Source organism: Paramormyrops kingsleyae, chromosome 14 (genome assembly GCF_048594095.1).
Source record: "Paramormyrops kingsleyae isolate MSU_618 chromosome 14, PKINGS_0.4, whole genome shotgun sequence".
NCBI lineage: Eukaryota > Metazoa > Chordata > Actinopteri > Osteoglossiformes > Mormyridae > Paramormyrops > Paramormyrops kingsleyae.
In genome coordinates this window covers 23,878,223-23,899,803 of record NC_132810.1, presented here as the reverse complement: position 1 = coordinate 23,899,803, position 21,581 = coordinate 23,878,223, and the positions used below count along the sequence as shown (strand labels likewise).

General features: G+C 42.2%; 1 protein-coding gene across 1 annotated transcript in view; it reads right to left on the bottom strand.

Moving 5' to 3' along the window:
* Positions 1-1,851: 1,851 nt before the first annotated feature.
* The window catches only part of LOC111858270 (guanine nucleotide-binding protein G(I)/G(S)/G(O) subunit gamma-2), a 28,861-nt gene continuing 9,131 nt past the window's right edge, over positions 1,852-21,581 (bottom strand). Inside the window, exons 2-4 of the mRNA XM_023839888.2 lie at positions 6,658-6,743; positions 5,648-5,758; positions 1,852-2,710 (exon numbers count right to left, since the gene is read on the bottom strand). Coding sequence (XP_023695656.1) covers positions 2,582-2,710; positions 5,648-5,734 — 216 coding nt within the window. The 5' untranslated portion in view covers positions 5,735-5,758; positions 6,658-6,743 and the 3' untranslated portion in view covers positions 1,852-2,581. The remainder of the gene's footprint in view (positions 2,711-5,647; positions 5,759-6,657; positions 6,744-21,581) is intronic.

Sequence of the window (21,581 nt, the reverse complement as noted above, 5' to 3'; positions counted from 1 at the left end):
AGAAGAGAAAGCACTGTTCATTACTATTTTTGATTGAAGCTGTGCCTAGCAGCAGGAAGAGGGGAAAGCATTGCCCAAGGATACTTGTCTAACTATCTTTGATTGAAACCGCACCTATCGGTCAGTGTGTGTAGGACGCTCACCCCATCTTCAGGAGGGGGGACGCCTTAATTATAGAAACTTATCACTTATCTTATCACTTCTTATTGAAGCTCCAAACTGCTTACCCGGATAAAAATTGGAAATTAGACAACACATTGCCTGAGGGGAGGGGTGAGCCTGGCCAGCTCGTCCCCTGCTCGCACGCGATGCCTAAATTTAGTATAAAAGAAGGGGGAAATCTCAGTGTTTGTTGGAGTTCAGCCGTGGGATAGAGCGCGCATTGCCCGGCACTTTCTTGGGACTCACGTGTTGGTCTCCTGCCAGGACTGAAACGGGCTCCCCAGTCTAAGAGTGAGGGTAGGTGATGATGACACGTCCGAGTGTGAATAGCTTTGCAGTTTCAATGTGTTGATTTAATCAATTATTACAATAACCATAATATCAAGTTGCACTTTCTATATATGCATGTTTCAATTGTCACTTTTTTAATTATTGTTTATGATTTATAATACCATTGGATATCACTTGTAATATGGAATTATTTTGCATTACCTTTGATCCAATATTTTGGAATGCCATGTTTTTAGTAGTGAACCTACAGTAAGTGTGCCTGTTTGCTCCTTCGAAAGCCCTATATCCCCCTCACATCATCTTAAAACAGTCCCTATGCACCTCTAGCAGGGAAAAAAGTCACTAGCCAGGGTAAATAATGTGGCTGGCTTCCTTTCTCCTGGTGGCAGGGTGCGACATCTGCTGGCCAAACAGGTACGTAATGGACATGATAGGGATAAATCTTGACCAATCCTTTTCAAGTAAAACTGACTCTGCAAATGTCAATTGAAATAGTTTGTTCCAAATGTTTTTGGGGTAGTTTCTCCAGACAGCTTTTTGTTCACACCTTACACCAGGGGTCTCCAACTCCGGTCCTGGAGAGCTACCGTCCAGTAGGTTTTCTATCATACCCGGCTTCTGATGAGCCACACCTGTTCTCAGGTAAATACCAGGGTCAGCTGTGGCTCATCAGAAGCCAAGTAGGATAGAAAACCTACTGGATAGTAGCTCTCCAGGACTGGAGTTGGAGACCCCTGCCTTACACTCTCTTCACATCTTCATCCCTCAACACAAAGAATCTTGAAACAAAAGACATGCTACCCATAAGTGTTTTACCTTACCTTTCATGCAGCATTAGTGGAGGGAGGGAAGGTGAGGGGTAGGGGACATGTCTGTGGATGGAAACTGAGTTGGAACAAAGAGTAACATTAGCTGATAAACTACTTGATTGGCCATTTCCAGTACCTACCCAATAGTGAACCATTTTTTTCACTACTCCTCCTGCAAGTTTAATCCTATCAAGGCTCTTTTGAGTCATATTATCTTCAGACTATGCCTAACATAAGTTATTACATGCCTTTGTGTTATTCAAAATGCTTCACCTGTAATCCGGTCACAGATCTGATGGCAAAGATGCCAAACAGGATGCGAGGGCATATTTTGGCTAGACAAAATATATTCATAATATTTATAGTTCATAATATTCATAAATTGAAAAAACTGTCTTATGACAAAAATTACTGTGAAAATCATTTTCAAAAGTAATTCACTTAACTTGAACAGATAAAACCATTAAAGTTAAAGAGTATTATTCCCATAAAATCTAGCTAGTGATGTAAGAAAATTTTAGAAAGTGTAAATAGGTGTTTTAATAGGCTACAATTAGCTTGTTGATTGATAACTTGTTTTAAAGAGATGCACCCTTTAAGTATTTTAATAATTTAATACAATTAAAAACAGAATATGGATTCTGTCTTCTGTCAAAAACAATTTTTACATTTAATGAAAAACATGATTCTCATGCAGTCATTACTGACATTTCCACATTCACAACAGTTTAACTGCTAGCTATTAAATACTTTTTAAAAAAAAGAAGTAGTATCTGAAGAAAACAACCACATTGTTATATACATACGAATTTGGCTTCAAATTTTTCATTAAAATGATTTCGTTAATCTATTGAGATATAATTCAGAAAGTAAACACCAGTAACAGAATACAATTTAATTTATATTGCCAAACATTTTAATATTAAAACATTATGATAAAAATACTGTCTTTAACACCATCAGCAGAACTGTACCATTACACCATCAAGTGTGTGTGTGTGTGTGTGTGTGTGTGTGTCTGTCTGTCTGTCTTTTTTTTGTACAGCTCTCTACCAGCTGGCCTTGGCAGCTACACTACATACCTTGGGAACCTGCCTGATTTCTGTCAGGCATGTTTGAGTATCTTCATTCCCAAATGGAGCTCCTCAAGTTTCTTTCAAACATGAAATGCCATGTAAGCATCTGATTTGCTGAAATTTACTTGTTGGTACAAATTTCACCCATCATGAGCATTTGATTAAGGCATTCTCCATGCCTCAGTTATACCAATCGAGGATTCTTATCTAAGTCTGGAAAGCTAGATTAGAAAGTTGCCCAGATTACAGTATGGCACAGAAGAACTTCTTCTCCCTAAAGGGGTTTTCAGATGCTGGAACTGGAGATAGCAGCGGATCCTCTTTAGCATGTGCTTCACAATAAGACATCAAGTCTGCTGCTGCTTTCGACACCTGAAATACACGCAAAGCCAAAAACATTTAATATGATAGCAAACATATTCACTTTTACACACACACACACACACACACACACACACACATACATATGTAGGGTAAACATATCCTTATGGGGACCGCTCATTCATTTCTATGGGAAAAATACTAATGCTAACTATGACAACCTTAACCGCTACCCAGCCTTAACCATAACCTTAAGTGAGCAAACAAAATGCCAGAATTTTTGCATTTTTAGTTTTTTCACGGATTGCAGTCACGGATTTTTCATCAGTCATTTATCATGTTGTGGAGACATTTGGTCCCCACAAGTTAAGGTATACCTGGACCACATATATTGTATATGTGTATTTTTGCAATTGGAATGAAACCCGATATATATGGAATGAAACTCGGAATATATGGAATGAAAGTCGATATATATATAATGAAAGCCGATATATATGGAATGAAACCCGATATATATATAAGGAATGAATGTCGATATATATATAATGAAACTCGGAATATATTGAATGAATGTTGATATATATACAATGAAACTCGGAATATATGGAATGAAACCCGATATATATGGAATGAAACCCGATATATATACAATGAAACTCGGAATATATGGAATGAAACCCGATATATATGGAATGAAACCTGATATATATACAATGAAACTCGGAATATATGGAATGAAACCCGATATATATGGAATGAAACCTGATATATATACAATGAAACTCGGAATATATGGAATGAAACCTGATATATATATAATGAAACCCGATATATATGGAATGAAACCTGATATATATACAATGAAACTCGGAATATATGGAATGAAACCTGATATATATACAATGAAACTCGGAATATATGGAATGAATGTCGATATATATACACAATGAAACCTGATATATATGGAATGAAAGCTGATATATATACAATGAAACCCGGAATATATGGAATGAAAGCTAATGGTATCGCCCTTGGTGAACAGATCGAGTGAACGCTGAAAACTGCCTAAAAAGTTTTTTTTTTTTTTTTTTATTATCTTTGTCGTTTATATGATGAACAATTTCTATCTTTATATATGGAATATATTGTATATATATCAACATTCATTCAATATATTCCGAGTTTCATTATATATACGAACAGCAGTTCTTCAAAATATAAATTTTACAGACATTCGGTGTAAAGACAGAAATTGTTCATCATATAAACGACAAAGATAATTTAAAAAAAAAAAAAAAAACTTTTTAGGCAGTTTTCAGCGTTCACTCGATCTGTTCACCGAGGGCGATACCATTAGCTTTCATTCCATATATTCCGAGTTTCATTGTATATATATATCAGGTTTCATTCCACATATATCGGGTTCCATTATATATATCGACTTTCATTCCATATATTCCGAGTTTCATTCCATATATATCGGGTTTCATTCCATATATTCCGAGTTTCATTGTATATATATCAGGTTTCATTCCACATATATCGGGTTTCATTCCATATATTCCGAGTTTCACTGTATATATATCAGGTTTCATTCCATATATATCGGCTTTCATTATATATATCGACTTTCATTCCATATATTCCGAGTTTCATTCCATATATATCGGGTTTCATTCCATATATTCCGAGTTTCATTGTATATATATCGGGTTTCATTCCATATATATCGGGTTTCATTCCATATATTCCGAGTTTCATTGTATATATATCGGGTTTCATTCCATATATATCGGGTTTCATTCCATATATTCCGAGTTTCATTGTATATATATCAGGTTTCATTCCATATATATCAGGTTTCATTCCATATATATCGGGTTTCATTCCATATATTCCGAGTTTCATTGTATATATATCAGGTTTCATTCCATATATATCAGGTTTCATTCCATATATATCGGGTTTCATTCCATATATTCCGAGTTTCATTGTATATATATCAACATTCATTCAATATATTCCGAGTTTCATTGTATATATATCGGCTTTCATTCAATTTATTCCGAGTTTCATTATATATATATCGACATTCATTCCTTATATATATATCGGGTTTCATTCCATATATATCGGCTTTCATTATATATATATCGACTTTCATTCCATATATTCCGAGTTTCATTCCATATATATCGGGTTTCATTCCATATATATCAAAGATGATTAAATATTTCCTGTTTGGCTTGCCATAGTGTATATATATATATATATATATATATATATATATATATATATATATATATATATATATATATATATATATATATATATATATATATATAACAATTGATATTGGTGAAAGTTTTTCATCTTTTCATCTTTAATGAGTAGGACAGTTGACGTTTTACACTTTTACTGATTCTGTTATTTATTATCATTGGTTGGTTGAAGTACTCGATAAGCAGTTGGAAGATGATGGATGGAATGGATGGATGGATGGAATGGATGGATGGATGGAAGTTTTTCAAAACTTCAGAAAATGGGAGAATATATAATAAACAGAACTGCATGCTGATTTAGAACAACAGGAGTTTTAGTCTTAATAATCTAAGTGAATTTAGAATGGGTGGAAAATTATTAAGTCTTCAGCAAATATTTTGGGTTTAGAATGATGTAAATTATATTACTTATCCATGGAACCACCCAGTCAAGCAAAATTTACAAAAAGTTATATGCCCAATATCCCAGCTGGTATCTAAAACACAGTGTCTAGAATACCAGTAATATTAATATTTGTCACATAAAAAGATCATAGATAATTTAAAAAGCCGAAAACATGAGTGCTAATAACAATTTTGGTTCAAATTACCCTCATTATTTACTCTGGCTCTTTGCATCAAAATGTCATTAAGTTTATAATGTTCTGCTTGAAGTTATATTTTTAATTTTTGACACATTGGGATGTTTATTGTACTCAGTAACCTTTATCCTGTCGATGTTGGCCTCCATCTTGAGCTGCTCCACCAGTTTTCTGGCTTGGGCAATGCTGGCTGTATTGTTACTGGCCATGCGACTTTTAGGGGTGTGCTACAGCTGTATGAAGAAAAAAGAGAACATGGCACCATGAAGTGCTTAGATGGGCTGCTAAAAACAGTTTTTCTTGTGTTCGTTTGTAATTAATATTAAGATTTTATATATTCAGCAGAATGTTGGTCAGTCGGTTATGGATATGTGCTTCTGTCTGGAAAGTCATGACTTTGAAACCTGTGGTTGGCGAGCCACATCACCACTGGCCACTTAAGCAAGGCTCTTAAGCCCAACTCTTCCAGGGCCACTGAATCCTGTCTGCCTTATGCCTTGACCCCAATACTTGACCTTATCTTCATATACATGTGTGTCGATGTCTTTCATGGAGAGCAAGGTGGGGTATGAAAACTACCCAATTGCCCCCCCGGGGAAGAATAAAATAACTCTCTGTTCATATATGAACATATGTGAATTCATATTCTTCGATGAGTAAATAAAAAAAAAATCTTCATTCACATTGTTGTGAGCTATTTATTATTTTTATTTGTCCATATTTGCAATGAAATGCTTTCTGCATATTACGCTGTTTTGATATTTTTGCTTTGTCTACTTGTCTTATATTGTTACGTGTCACCAAAAATGTCATAGGTAGTAACTTACTTTAAATTCAATAATCTTGGAATTTAAACATTTTGTTGCAATTGTCCCTGTATATGTGTATGCAAGTTAGACAGTGAAAGAGGTGGATTCATATGATATGATAAACAATATTTTGATTTCAGTGGTGAAGAAGTTTGTTAGTGGATTAGCTGTGAGGTGACATTTTTCTAAGAATCATTGTACAGCATGGAGACCACGTGAAATGTTACACTTAGAGCATCACACATACTCTCTATTAATTTCTGCATAGCTGCCAAGTGACATCTTACAAAATGCAACACTTTCAGGAACATGGCATACAGTACCTTAATAATGAGGGTATTTGTCTGAGATGTCAGTGGCCTCTTCTGCAGTTAGTTAGTGCAACTTCTGCTTTCAGATCAGAATTTTCCTGTGTAAAACATTTCTGGTTAAATCACACTTTTCACTTTGGACCAATAGTTACTAGAATACACCACAGTTATATTTAAAAAGCCAGAGATATACATACACACACGCACACTTAAAGTTTATATGTTTTGTTTACATATTCTAAGCTTATATTCTTGGCAAAATTAAGCATGAGATTTGATGCAGTGGTGTCATGATTTTGTCAATTTCTTGGCAAATGTTTTTAAGTTCTAGACAAGATAATATTAGTGTAAGAAAAAAAACTAAGTAATGAAAAAAATTTGCTGCACTGATGTATTGATTAATATCATTACAAAAATGAAAATATAGGAAAATATCAGAAGAATCAATGACAGATTTTGAGGAAATACGAAGATCCCACATCAAGATGGATTTTTTAGTTTTAGTATTTTAACACTTGACAGTTCTTTTTTGAACTATTTTTCAGTATCTTCAAGCAAATTGATTATACCCTATTATTCAGGAATGCTATTAGAGGAAAAGTAAAAGAACTTTTTAGTCCACTGAAAAACTAGAAATGAAGAATCTTGAGGAAAAATGTCACTACTGGAAAAGTACTAGGTTATAAATATGAAACATGATGTATAATTAGATATGAAATATGATGTATAAAATATGACATTTCTCTATAATTATTCTGTGATCCAGCATGGATACTAAAAATACTTTATGAAAAACACTGAAAAACTTCCTTAGCAATTAAAAAATACTGGAGTTGGTACAACAACAAACTCATAGATTTTTATTGTACTCTGTTCCAAGTTTGAATATTTTAATTATAATGTGTTAAGAACATAGACATTGTATTAATTCAAGTATTCTATATCATGGAACAACCCCCACCAGCAAGTCACCACTGAGGTACCCTGAGCAAGGTACCGTCCCCAAGCACTGCTCCCCGGGCGCTGAATTTGGTATTGCGCAAAAACATGCAAATTGTACTATTGAGTTAAAACTTCGTCACAGTATAGTGAATAGTGATTATTTACTGATCTTTGCTAAATCTGAAGTTTTCATCAGTGGCTGTGAGTTATTTTAAGACACTTTAGGACAGTAATGGCACAAACTAGAAGCAGTGCTGAAGTTTGGCTGCTAGGAAAGGGTACAGATCAGCTGTCCGGGTCGCATCTACCAACCAACGGAGACGCTCTTCGACTTTTGATGTTCCTTCACACTGTAGCGGTCGCGGCGTTCACTGCACGATTTCAGTAACATTTAAAATCGAGCAGACACCTTCGCCTCCACAATACACGGGACAAAACTTTCCGTACCCCAACAAGTGTTTAATATACATGCATGTTCCCTAACTACATAAAAGGTGACACAAACAAACACACAGTCCGAGCAATGAATGTACATATATTAAGTCCAACAGAACTGATCAGTCTTTTAATGGCGATTCCGATGATGGGGAGCTGGCAAACGGAACAGTCTTACCATGAAGGCGATGGAGTAGGGGATGACGGAAAAGTCGGTTGATGGTGTAATCCTGGTACTTAAGGTGACGTGGGTGTTCAACCAGTTCAATGGGGTTAATCCACAAACAGGGAAGACAAACGCGGACGATCTTCTTTGCGGACAAAGACAATACATTCACTACAAATGAAAGGACTTTAAACAAGAGACGCGGAAAACTAGTTCTCTCTTGCACCTTTCTTTTAGCCTCCTCTCCTGACCACTCTTCCCTATTACTTTCCAAACCACCACCCCCTTCCCCTAATTAGTCACCTGGTTATATCAGGTAAACTCTTAAAGGGGAAGTTACATTCTAGTGCAGAGCTAATATGGAGGATAGAGCGCCCTCAGGCTTTCTGGATGGATACCATGTCGAGCCTAGGGGGTACCTCCCTTATGGCCATCGGCTATGGTAGCACTATGTGCGGTGTCACAACACTGAACAGAATCTAACATTTAAAGAAGCCAGAGGATTGATTCCGGAGTTCGTATCCTCACGAAGCTCCATGATGACTATGTGAAGCTTAAAAAGAACCGGAAGAGAAGCAATGAACAGGACAAAAAGAACCAGGAGGAATTCCTTAGTCGTCTACAGCGTCTTTTTGATATTGCCACAAGTGATGCACTGATTACAATGAAAAATGAAGAAGACAGGCAGTTTCTCATCAAGCAGCGCAATGATGTTTTGTCGTGCAGTATGTCAGGGGTTGATGTCACGCTGTTTAGAAAAAAAAAAAGAAAATTAGCCAGACAACAGCGTCAGCAGGATTATGCAGAGAAAGTAGCATTATCAAGCAAAGTAGAAGAGAAAAGTGACATCCACAGCAACAGTTCATTATCATCATCCACTTCTTCAGATGAAGAATTTGAGATGTCCATGCCACATCGCAAAACTGGGCCAAAGCGTCGTAAGGTCAACATTCTGGATGACCCTGACGTGGCTGGAGCACTGGATCGGGTAAACATACCAGATAGAGGAGCCACATATGTCGTTGGAGCTGTTGCAAAGGCACTTAGCCATGACATTAGCAGCGTGACGCTATCCAGAAGTTCTATCAGACGTTCCCGATGTAGAAACCGTGAAAAGCAGGCAACAGTGGAGCAGGTATTCATTCGCAGTACTCCTCTTCTCCTTCACTGGGATGGAAAGATTGTTCCTGACATTAGTGGGAGCAAACACAAAGTGGATAGAATTGCAGTGCTGGTTACAGGTGGTGGGGAAGAGATGCTATTGGGCGTGCCAAAAATAGGCCGTGGCACTGGTAAGGAACAGGCTGAAGCGTGTTTAACCACCCTCGATGAATGGGGCATTCGTCAGCAGATACATGGGCTGGTATTCGATACCACTGCCAGTAATACTGGCTTGAAGAACGGTGCCTGTACTTTCATCGAGCATTCGCTTGACCGTGAGATGGCTTGGGTGGCATGCAGGCATCATGTCATGGAGCTGGTGCTTGCCAGTATCTTTCGGGCACTGTTTGGGCCAACAGGAGGGCCAGATGTTACCCTATTTAAAAGGTTTCAGACTAACTGGCCACACATTGACCAGTCTAAATATGAGACTGCTTCTGATGACATGTTTGATTCAGGTACTGCTGTCCTTCAAGCTGAGATGGTGCATTTTTGTAAGGTTGCCTGGAAGAGTCACAACCAAGAGAAGATTACGAGGAACTCATCAATCTTTGCGTGATTTTTCTGGGTGGTGCCTATCCTGTGGAAGTTTCCTTCAGAGCACCCGGAGCATTACATCAAGCACGATGGATGGCAAAAGCAATCTACAGTCTCAAGTTGTTCTTGTTCCAGCATCAGTTCACTTTGACTAGAAAAGAGAAAAACAGTGTGAAGGAGCTAGCCCTTTTCGTGAGCCTTGTCTATGTCCGGTTTTGGCATGAAGCTCCCCTTGCTAGACAGGCACCACTGAATGACATGCAGCTTCTGGAGTCGCTTATGACTTATCCAAACAAAACAATTGCGAATTCTGCCAGAGATACATTTAGTCGACACCTTTGGTACTTCTCAGAGATTCTCGTTGGGCTGTCTTTCTTCGATGACAGAATTGGGGCAGATGTGAGAACACAGATGGTGGCAAACCTCCAAATTCCGGTGTCCGATGAGTCCGCGAAACGTCTTGACAGTCCACCCGAGCCATTGTCAGCCAATGGTTTAGCGAGTTGTGTAACACAAAGGACTGCTGCAATCTTTGATGTACTGTCATTAAATGGGAAGATGAAGGCGCAAAATTTCTTGGCTAAAGACCCAAGAGAATGGAATGACGACCCTTCGTACCAGGAACTTCAAACAGCAGCGTCAAAAATGAAGGTCGTGAATGATTGTGCAGAGAGCGCCATTGCATTGATGCAGCAATACAATTCATCCCTGACCAAGAACGAGGAGCAGAAGCAGTATCTCCTACGTTTGGTTGAAAGACACAGAAAGAAATATCCAACCTGCGCCAAGTCTACCCTTCTGAAAACGGAGTCGGGACAGCAACAGTGCGACACTGATGATAAAGAACGTTATGGGACAATATATAACAGTAAGAGTCCAGACAACCTGAATCCAAGATAGTATCAGCTAATTTGACATGTTTCTTCTGTTCTTTTTCACTCATGGAAATTCTAATTCTGTTTACTGCATGTTTTCCTTGTTTTATTGCATACAATTACACAATACAATATAGCTGTTGCAGTGTTGCATTACTACCAGCTTGAGCGACCTCTAAATAATGACCAATCATAATAAAATTTGGCAGACACATTTGTAATATGGGGAAGAATAAAATTAGGGTTGTGGAGGGAAAGCTGTGTGAAGTTGTTAATTTTGGACCACCCTAATGATGCACTTAGTGTTTTTTTTTTCTTCAAAATGTATTAGAGTGTAATTGTTTTAATGTGCATGGAATACTGGAATTGTAGAATGAATTGAAGATGAAGGTACTATAATAAAAATTCTAACCTTGCATTTATTCTTCTGTTTTAGTAATTGCTGTCTGATGGCTGAACAAAAATCTAATCCTGTACGGCAGCTTTTCACAAACCAACACCAGGAAAAGCCAGGTGCAATATCTGCAGCAGACTGGTGAGCTTGGGAGCTGAAGAATGAGTTTGCTGCTAAAGAGATTCTGATGCTGGTATCTTTATTGTTTATAAGTTTAAGTTGTTTATAAGTTGTATTGTGTTTTTGTTATTTAAGTTTATATTTAAATTTACACAAGTCAGTATTCAATAAATGCTAAGTTGAGAAATTTTGTGTATCGTTTGTTATTATTAATGTGATATTTTATCATGCAAATAGAGGGGAAAACGTCCAATTTTCGGCCAAAAAATATCGGCAGCATATATCGGCCATCGGCTGACCCTGACTCCTAAATATCGTCATCGGCATCAGCTGTTGAAAAACCCATATCGGTCGACCTCTACAAAGAATGGTGTGCAAAGGGAAAAACATCCAGTATGCGGCAGTCCTGTGGGCGAAAATGCCTTGTTGATGCTAGAGGTCAGAGGAGAATGGGCCGACTGATTCAGGCTGACAGAAGAGCAATTTTGACTGAAATAACCACTCGTTACAAACGAGGTATGCAGCAAAGCATTTGTGAAGCCACAATACGCACAACCTTGAGGCGGATAGGCTACAACAGCAGAAGACCCCACCGGGTACCACTCATCTCCACTACAAATAGGAAAAAGAGGCTACAATTTGCACGAGCTCACCAAAATTGGACAGTTGAAGACTGGAAAAATGTTGCCTGGTCTGATGAGTCTCGATTTCTGTTGAGACATTCAAATGGTAGAGTCAGAATTTGGCGTAAACAGTATGAGAACATGGATCCATCATGCCTTGTTACCACTGTGCAGGCTGGTGGTGGTGGTGTAATGGTGTGGGGGATGTTTTCTTGGCACACTTTAGGCCTCTTAGTGCCAATTGGGCATCGTTTAAATGCCACGGCCTACCTGAGCATTGTTTCTGACCATGTCCATCCCTTTATGACCACCATGTACCCATCCTCTGATGGCTACTTCCAGCAGGATAATGCACCATGTCATAAAGCTCGAATCATTTCAAATTGGTTTCTTGAACATGACAATGAGTTCACTGTAGTAAGGCCCCCACAGTCACCAGATCTCAACCCAATAGAGCATCTTTGGGATGTGGTGGAACGGGAGCTTCGTGCCCTGGATGTGCATCCCACAAATCTCCATCAACTGCAAGATGCTATCCTATCAATATGGGCCAACATTTCTAAAGAATGCTTTCAGCACCTTGTTGAATCAATGCCACGTAGAATTAAGGCAGTTCTGAAGGTGAAAGGGGGTCAAACACCGTATTAGTATGGTGTTCCTAATAATCCTTTAGGTGAGTGTACATCATGCAGTCAAAGGAACTCAGTATGCAGGTGAAACAGGCTATCCTTAGGCTACGAAAACAGAAAAAAAAAAAAATTGGAGAAATTGCCACAACATTAGTTGTTTGGTACATCCTGAGAAAGAACAAAAGTTTTGGTAAACTCAGCAACGGAAAAAGGCCTGGACATCCACGGACGACAACAGTGGTGGATGATCGCAGAATCATTTCCATGGTGAAGAGAAACCCCTTCGTAACAGTCAACCAAGTGAACAACACTCTCTAGGAGGTAGGCATATGAATATCCAAGTCTATCATAAAGAGAAGACTACTGTATATGAAAGCAAATACAGAGGGTTCACTGCCAGATACAAGCCACTCATAATCCTTAAGGACAGAAAGGCTAGTTTGGACTCTAAAACATCTAAACACCTGTTTATAACATCTAAAAAAAAGCCAGCACAGTTGTGGAACAGCATTCTTTGGACAGATGAAACCAAGATCAACCTGTATCAGAATGATGGAAAGAAAAAAGTATGGAGAAGGGCTGGAACAGCTTATGATCCAAAGAACACCGCATCATCTGTAAAACACGTTGGAGGCAGCATGATGGCTTGGGCATGCATGGCTGCTAGTGGCACTGGGTCTTTTGTGTTTCATGATGATGTGACACAGGATGGAAGCAGCCAAATGCAGCCAAATTTATTGGGTGGCGTTTCATAATCAGAATCAGAATCAGCCTTTATTCGCCAAGTGTGCTGGGGCACACAAGGAATTTGTTCCGGCAGCTTGAGACTCTCTCGTACATAGAGCTATACAACAATAAGTGACACTATACAACAATAAATGACACTATACAAACAAACAATAAATTACACTGTACAAAAAATTACAAGTGTGAAACATATAATATTATATACAAGCCCACATGGGTAACATTGTGCATTATTAAGGTACGATGTAGAGTGTAGACAGGGGGGGAAATTGACATGAGGCAGGTGAGAGCTTAGCTGTTTATGAGGGTGATGGCCTGAGGGAAGAAGCTGCTCCTATGTCTACTGGTTTTTGTGTACCGAGTTCTATACAGATGGACAATGACCCAAAACACACAGCAAAAGCAACCCAGGAAATATGACAAAAACTCAAATGAAGCAGGGAAATTGGATAGAGAAGTAGCAGAATTTATATGCATGGATCAAGTTCCTATCTACACAAAGCAGAAATTATTTAATGTACACAGAGATCTCCAAAATCTACATTGAAACTAGAGACCTCATCTCAGAGCATCTCAAAGAGAAACCATGTTATGCCTGCACAATTGATTTGTAGACAAGCATAGCTGCAGACACATTCATGTCCATTTTCATGTAGTACACAACCAAGCCATGCACTCTTGGTGGAGAGGAGTTTAGTGAGGCCATAGAAAGTGACTTTTGGCTGGCCTCAAAAAGGTTCTGGCAAACCATCCAGAATATTGGGAGGGGGAAGCAGCTCCTGGTTCCTACTATTTATAGTGGGTAGGGAGTGCTGTTGACCTCACCTGGGCACATCACCCAGAGGTAGAAGGAATACTTTGAGGACCTCCTCAACCCTGCCTCAGATACATCTACATGCACTGCCCTTGAGACATCTGAGGGCACAGAGCCTGAGGGGGCTGGAGTGTCCCATCACTGGGGCTGAGGTGGCCAGAGTGCTTAAAGAGCTATGTGGTGGCCAGGCCCTGGGGGTGGACGACATTCACCCGGATACCTAAAGGCTCTGGATGTTGTGGGGCTGTCATGGCTGATACGCCTTCTCAACAGCGCATGGAGGTTAGGGACAGTGCTGCTGGCTTGGTAGACCAGGGTGGTGGTCCCCTTATTTAAGAAAGGGGACTGCAGGGTGTGTTCCAACTATAGAGGGATCACACATCTCATCCTTCCTGGGAAAGTCTATTCCGGAGTATTGGAGAGGAAGGTGAGATCGATTGTAGAATCTCGGGTTCAGGAGGAAGAATGCCGTTTTCCTCCTGGCCGTGGAACACTGGACCAGCTTCATACCCTTGCAAGGGTACTGGAGGGGGCCTGGGAGTTTGCCTATCCAGTCTACATGTGTTTTGTGGACTTGGAAAAGGCTTATGACCAAGTTCCCCGAGGTGCTCTGTGGGGGGTGCTTCGGGAGTATGGGGTTCAGGGCCCACTACTGTGGGCGATTTGGTCCCTGTATGAACGGAGCAGAAGCTTGGTCCACATTGCTGATAATAAGTTGGACATGTTACTGGTGCGGGTTGGGTGTTGAAGGTGTCCAGTTTGGTGGCCTCAGGATTGCATCCCTGCTTTTTGCGGATGATATCATCCTGTTGGCTTCATCTGCTGGGGACCTCCAGCGTGCTGTGGGGCGGTTCGCAGCCGAGTGCAAAGTGGCAGGCATGAGCATTAGCACCTCCAAGTCCGAGACCATGGTTCTCAGCTGGAAACGAGTGGATTGACCTCTTCAGGTCAGGGAGGAGGTACTGCCTCAAGTGGAGGAGTTCAAGTATCTCGGGGTCTCATTCACGAGTGAGGGTAGGCGAGAACGAGAGCTGGACAGATGGATCGAAGCTGTGTCTGCAGTTTGCAGGCGCTTAACCAGTTCGTTGTGGCTAAGAAAGAAATGAGCCGGAAAGCAAAGCTCTCAATCTGTTGGTCCATCTTCGTCCCTACCCTCACCTAAAGCTATGGGTAATGACCGAACGAATGAGATCGCGGATACAGGCGACAGAAATGAGGTTTCTCCACAGGGTGTCTGAGCTCTCCCTTAGAGATTGGGTGAGAAGTTCAGATATCCGGGAGTCTCAGAGTAAAACTATTGCTTCTCCACGTCAAAAGGAGCCAGTTGATGTGGTTTGCACATCTGGTGCGGATGCCTCCTGGGCGGCTACCTGGAGAGGTTTTCCGTGCATGTCCTACAGGGAGGAGGCCCCGGGGCAGACCCAGGAGGGATTGAATCTCTCGGTTGGCCTTGGAACGCCTCGGCATCCCCTCCTAAGAGCTGGTAGAGGTAGCTAGGGAGAGGGAGGTCTGGGTATCTCTCCTAAAGTTGCTACCCCCACTACCCAAACCCCGGACAAGCGGAAGTTAATGGATGGATGGATGGATGGATAAAGTTAATGCACATGTCTAATGAACTTTTAAAAAATGAAAGCTGCTACTTTTACCACACTTTTGCTTTGAGTTATTCTGATTTATTTTTTATTTTCACACACAACGTGGACATTAATTGAGCAGTAGTCCTTTTGATTACGAAGAAGTTCCCTATTCTCACCACCTGGGTTAGTAATCAAAATAAACATGGGAAATGCAAAAAATTTGCCCACAGAAGTGGGGACAGGGCTCTGTACAGGCAGGCCAGAAACACACTGACAAAGAAGATCGGAGTGGTTAAAAGCTACTCTGAAAAGCTGAAAAATAAGTTTTCAGCCAACGATCCTGCATTAGTGTGGAGAGGCCTGCAAGACATCACTAATTATGGAAGACTATCCTCCCCTGCTGGGGCAAACAAAGACCTGGCTGACAACCTCAACAACTACTATTGCAGGTTTGACAAGGACATATTCACATGCCTCACCCACTGCAGCCCAACAACAATGGCAACCATCACACCTCACACCCCCCTACCATCCCCCTCAGGTACCAGGAATTCAGGTCCCATTAAAAATGTGTGAAGAGGATGTGAGCCAGCTCTTCCAGAGACCAGAAAATCAGGAAGGCACCAGGCCCAGATAGCATTTCCCCCTCCTGCCTCAAACCCTGTGCTGACCAGCTGGCTGCAGTCTTCACTCAGATCTTCAACAGATCCCTGGAGCTGTGTAAAGTTCCCACCTGCTTCAAATGCTTCACCATAATCCCGGTCCCCAAGAAACCCTCCATCACTGGACTGAATGACTACAGAACTGTCACCCTGACATTAGTGGTTATGAAATCCTTTAGTTTAACACCATTGTCCCAGAAATCCTCTCCTCCAAACTCTCCAGTTGAACGTGTATCTCCTGCCATCTGCCAGTGGATCACCAGCTTCCTGACTGACAAGGAACAGCAAGTGTGGCTGGGGGAGATCACCTCTGATGTAAAGACCATCAGCACTGGTGCTCCTCAGAGTTGTGTTCTATCCCCGCCCCCCCCCCCCCGGTTTTCTCCCTCTACACCAATGACTGCACCTCCATGGACCCAGCTGTGAAACTCCTGAAGTTTGGAGGACGACACCACAGTCATCGGACTAATCCAAGATGGCAATGAGTCTGTATATTGGCGGGAGGTCTAGTGGCTGGAACTTCGGTGCAGCCAGACTAACCTGGAGCTGAACACGCTTAAGTCTGTACGATTCTGGATCGTAGTTTAAACTTCTTACATAATTTCATATGAACCTACACCACCTTGCCAAAACAATGTAGGCTAAATAAGTTGTTTAGTTAGTTGTTAGTCAGTCATCGGTGTGGATCAATCATGATCAAAACTGGACACAACCTGTTATTTATATTTTACTTATATAAACCGCTCCATGTTCATAATTCTTATTAAATCTGGCCAACAGATTGATCTTTTGTTTTCCACAGATTTAAAAAAATTATAACGTTATCCTGCTAAGAAGCCCTAGCAAGTTGCACTGGCGGCATCGGTGATGTTAGACAAAAGTATATTGGTTAGCAATCAAATTTTATCAGAAAAATGGAGAATCAAGCAAAAAATTTAGTAGTTTAAAACTCCAACCAATTACATCACGGCACTAACATTTAACCGAGAGGGACAAAAAAAGCCCAACCATACTCTTACCAAACCAGAGACTGGACAGCTAGCCATGGCCCGGGATTGGAGGATGCTAGTTGATATTGGCCAGCAACTAGTAGTTCCACCACCACCCTTAGGCCAGACTTGGTACTCTGGTTCCTTTCACTGAAGTCTATTTAGTCCATTGGCACAACGGACAGTTGAACATCACGTCCCGTGTTTCATGATTCTGAGTTGATCCATTAAATGTAACTGGGGTACAAAAATAATTCCGGATGCTCAAAGTTTTTGGAAATTGCAGACAAAATCCACAAATCGGCATGCGATCGCTATCTGTGAACTGTTTACAACTCGCCCCTGTGGAGTCAACGATACACCCATTGAAAACATTTGGTGTAGCATGAAACAAAAAAGTACCTCAATGGAGACCCTGAACTTTTGATCTGTTGAAATCCTATATCAGGCAATAATGGGACATTTCACTTTCAAAGCTCCAGCAACTGGTCTCCTCAGTTCTCAAACATTTACAGAGTGTTGTTAAAAGAAGAGGTGATGCAACACAATAGTAAACATGTCCCTGTCTCAACTTTTTTGAAACATGTTAGTGGCATCAAGCTGCAAGCTTTATTCACATTTTCCACTAAAATGTACAAGATTTCCATCACCAGCTCCCTGTTTTCACTGCAGTTAGCTTGACGTATGATATACCACTAGTGTATTTGTTACAGTTCTGTTATGTCAAAGAAAGTGTTAAATGAGAAATAGAATATAAATATTTACACACATAAAGAATATAAATAATTTGAGAAAATAAATACAGTTAAGCACCTAACTGGTGGGGGAAATTGCAAATTGTTATATCACTGGAATGTGCAATAAATAGTTATACTTTCAGACCTACATATCACAATAGTAAAAATCAAGTAAAAGCACATTTATTCATTTTCACATTTCCATGTGATCTATTATTGGAGTGTGCAATGAATGAATAGGTGTTGTTTGAATTACATGTTATCACTAAGACTGAGGGCTGGGTTTCCCGAAACCATTTTAACGATACGTTATTTGTAAATTCTACCTTAAGTTGTCTCTTAACACTCCAACAGGTTTGCCAAAATGTTCTTAGTTAAATATATCTTCCGTAAGATATTCTTTCATAAGGTTAGTCTGAGCCTCTCTTAGCTGTCTCTTATTGCTGTTGTTGGCTCATAATGCTCATTTAAAATAAGATTAACATCGTTAAGGGTGCAGTTGCTACATGGAGGGAATAATCAATTCTCAAGCCACCGATGTCAATCAGGTGTTCTGGCGCCTTTTAAGGTCGCACTTAAGAAGCTCTCTCTTGAGCAATCTCTTAAGAGATTGTTTGGGAAATATACATAGGAAAACAAATATATTTCATAAGATATATCTTTTAGAGTCTATGTGGCATGCCCCGGTCGTCCGCTCCTAATGTGTGCCACACCCCCTCGTTAACCCCATGTGGATTCCCCGTGTTTACCAGCTGTTCCTGATTGTTGTCAATTAGTCCACATTTCCGTTTGTTTCCCCAGTCCGGTCATTGTATTGTCATTCTGTGTTTTCACCTGCCTCATGTGGAATTAAACCCGGTGTTCCCCTATTCCTGGAGTCCCTTGCTTGCTTCCGCCCTGTGACGTGACAGAATGACCGGACTCCCAAAGAAGAAGATGATGCCTCGGATGTCGGAGGAAGAATACCTCTGCTGCGTCGACGAGGTAATGCATTGGCTCAATCAGGCCGAAGTCCGGGATGATCCCCTGCTTCGGGCTCTAGCCTATCGCTGCAGGGATAGTCTAGAAGAGCTGTCCCTGCCTGGAGATGCGCACTTAACAGGGGAGGTGTGCGAAAATCTGAGGCGGCTAAGACGCGGGGTGGCGGAAGCCAAAGTAAAACATGAAGCCGCGTCCCTTGGATTGGCTTACGGTCAGCTGTCGGAGCTGCCAGAAGTGCCCGCGACAATGGCAAAAGCAGAATGCAGAAAGAAACGGAGAAAACGGAGACAGGAAGACACGCCAGAAGTCTACCTGGGGACTGTCTCGCTCTCCGTTGCCTGCCCTACTGTGTGTCGGGAGGACTGCCTCCCGGTGCTTAAACCAGCGGTGTTCACGCCGGCTGCAGCTTACCCCGACATTTCACCAGCCACTTCGCTGCCTTCATCGGCAACGCGCCCCTTTTCCGGCGCCACCGCGCCCCTGCTGGCGCCACCGCGCTGTCCACGGCCCTGCCTGACGCCGCCGCTCTGCCCGTGGCCCTGCCCGTCCAGCCCGACTCGCCCGTCCAGCCTGCCGCCACGACCGCGGCTCCGGCTGCGGCTTTGCCCCCTGCTCGGCTTGAGCCTCCGCCTGATGCTCTGGCCCAGTATCTCCCTGTCCCGGTCCCTGCTCCAGTTTCCCCAGCACTGGCCCCAGTCCCCGAGGAGGTCCCGGACAATCAGAACCCCGCTCCTTTCTCCTTGGAGGAGGAGCTTGAGTGGGACCCCTCGGGGACCTTCTTCCGGACTCCGGCTCCCTTGCCCTGCCGGGACCAACGCCCTTCAGGACCTTGCCTGTCAGTATCCTGCAAGGGACGGGGCCACAGGCGTCGGGCCTGGTTCCCGCCCGCCCTGCCCCCTGGCTCGCCCTCGCCCGCCATGGCTGGGGCTCCGGGGCCGCCTGCTGCGCCTCCGGCTCGGGGTTGGCGGTCGCCTTCGGGTCCCCCCCTGGTGCCTCGGTGCTGGTCCTCGGCGTCGCCTCCGGCTTCATGTCGGTCGCCTCCGGGCCTCCCTGCTTCGGCGGGGCGTCGGACGGCGCCTTCGCCGGCTCCGGCTGTGCCGTCGCCTGCCGCGGCTTCCCCCTCCTGCCTGCCTTCGCCGGTGTTCCCTCCTGCTCCCTCCGTGTCCCCTCTGTCTCTCCCTCGTCCAGTTCCCTCGACCCCTGTGTGGTTCCCTCCTGCTCCTTTCTCCCTCTTGCCTGCGGCCCCTCCGGCCACCGCCCGTCTGGGCTCCCTCGGGCTCCCTTTTGTCCCCCGTCCGTTCCTGTCTGGTCTCCCCTGTCTGCTCCTCCTCCCTTCATCCCGCCTGTGTCTGCTCCTCGTCCCTCTGTTCCTCCCCCGTTCACTCCTTTTGTTTCTCCTTTCTTGTGTGTCTCTCTGCCTTTCCCGTTTTGTGTCAGGTTTTGTCTTGGCTTTTGCCCTTGTGTCTGTTCTGTGTGTCTGTGCTGTTCCTGGTCCCTCGTTGATGTTTTGCTTTTGTCTCTCCAGGTCCCGTGTCCCCGGTCTCGTCGCGTCCGTCGCCTCCCCTGGGGCGCTCCTGGTGTGCGCGTCTTTGTGGGGGGGTTCTGTCATGCCCCAGTCGTCCGCTCCTAATGTGTGCCACACCCCCTCGTTAATTCCCCGTGTTTACCAGCTGTTCCTGATCGTTGTCAATTAGTCCATTGTATTTAGTCCGCATTTCCGTTTGTTTCCCCAGTCCAGTCATTGTATTGTCATTCTGTGTTTTCACCTGCCTCATGTGGAATTAAACCCGGTGTTCCCCTATTCCTGGAGTCCCTTGCTTGCTTCCGCCCTGTGACGTGACACTATGTAAAACCCCGCCCAGAGCATTTGGGTAAAAAGACATTTTCGGTTTTCACATGAATAGTCTGAAACTCAGTACCTCAAACTGGAACATACAGCCATGTTGCCGTATTTTTTAAATTATATTTCTGGTACCTGTTTGTAGCTGTATTGATGGACACCTATGATGCCAGACAGGTGTGACATCATGGAGCATTATTTCCCAAAAAATCTCTTCACCCATCTTTGGGCTCCCAAAATCAAAACATCTGTCTTATCAAAGTGTCTGTAGAACCATTATTAAATAGGTGCATACGAATCGAAGTTATGCACACAGGCAAATTGGTATTTATCGAGCTTGTGTAAGAACAGCCATACAAATGAACCGTTGATAAATCTCACTCATTCTATACCTGACTGCATGTGCACCCCAAAACTAATTTAAATAAAGAAATACATTCAATGAACCATATATCAGCACATAACTTCTGCATAACATGTCAAACGGAACTGTAGGAGAACACGTTGCTGAAATGGAAACTTTGAAGAGACATTTAAGGGGATTAAATGCGTGGCTAAAATGGTGGTGTAGGAAAGAGGGGTTCAGGTTTATGGGGCACTGGAAGACCTTCTGGAACAGGTGGGACCTGTTCAAGCCGGACGGGTTGCACCTGAACCATAGGGGAACCAGTGTATTGGGGAGGCGTATGTGCAGAATAGTTGAGGAA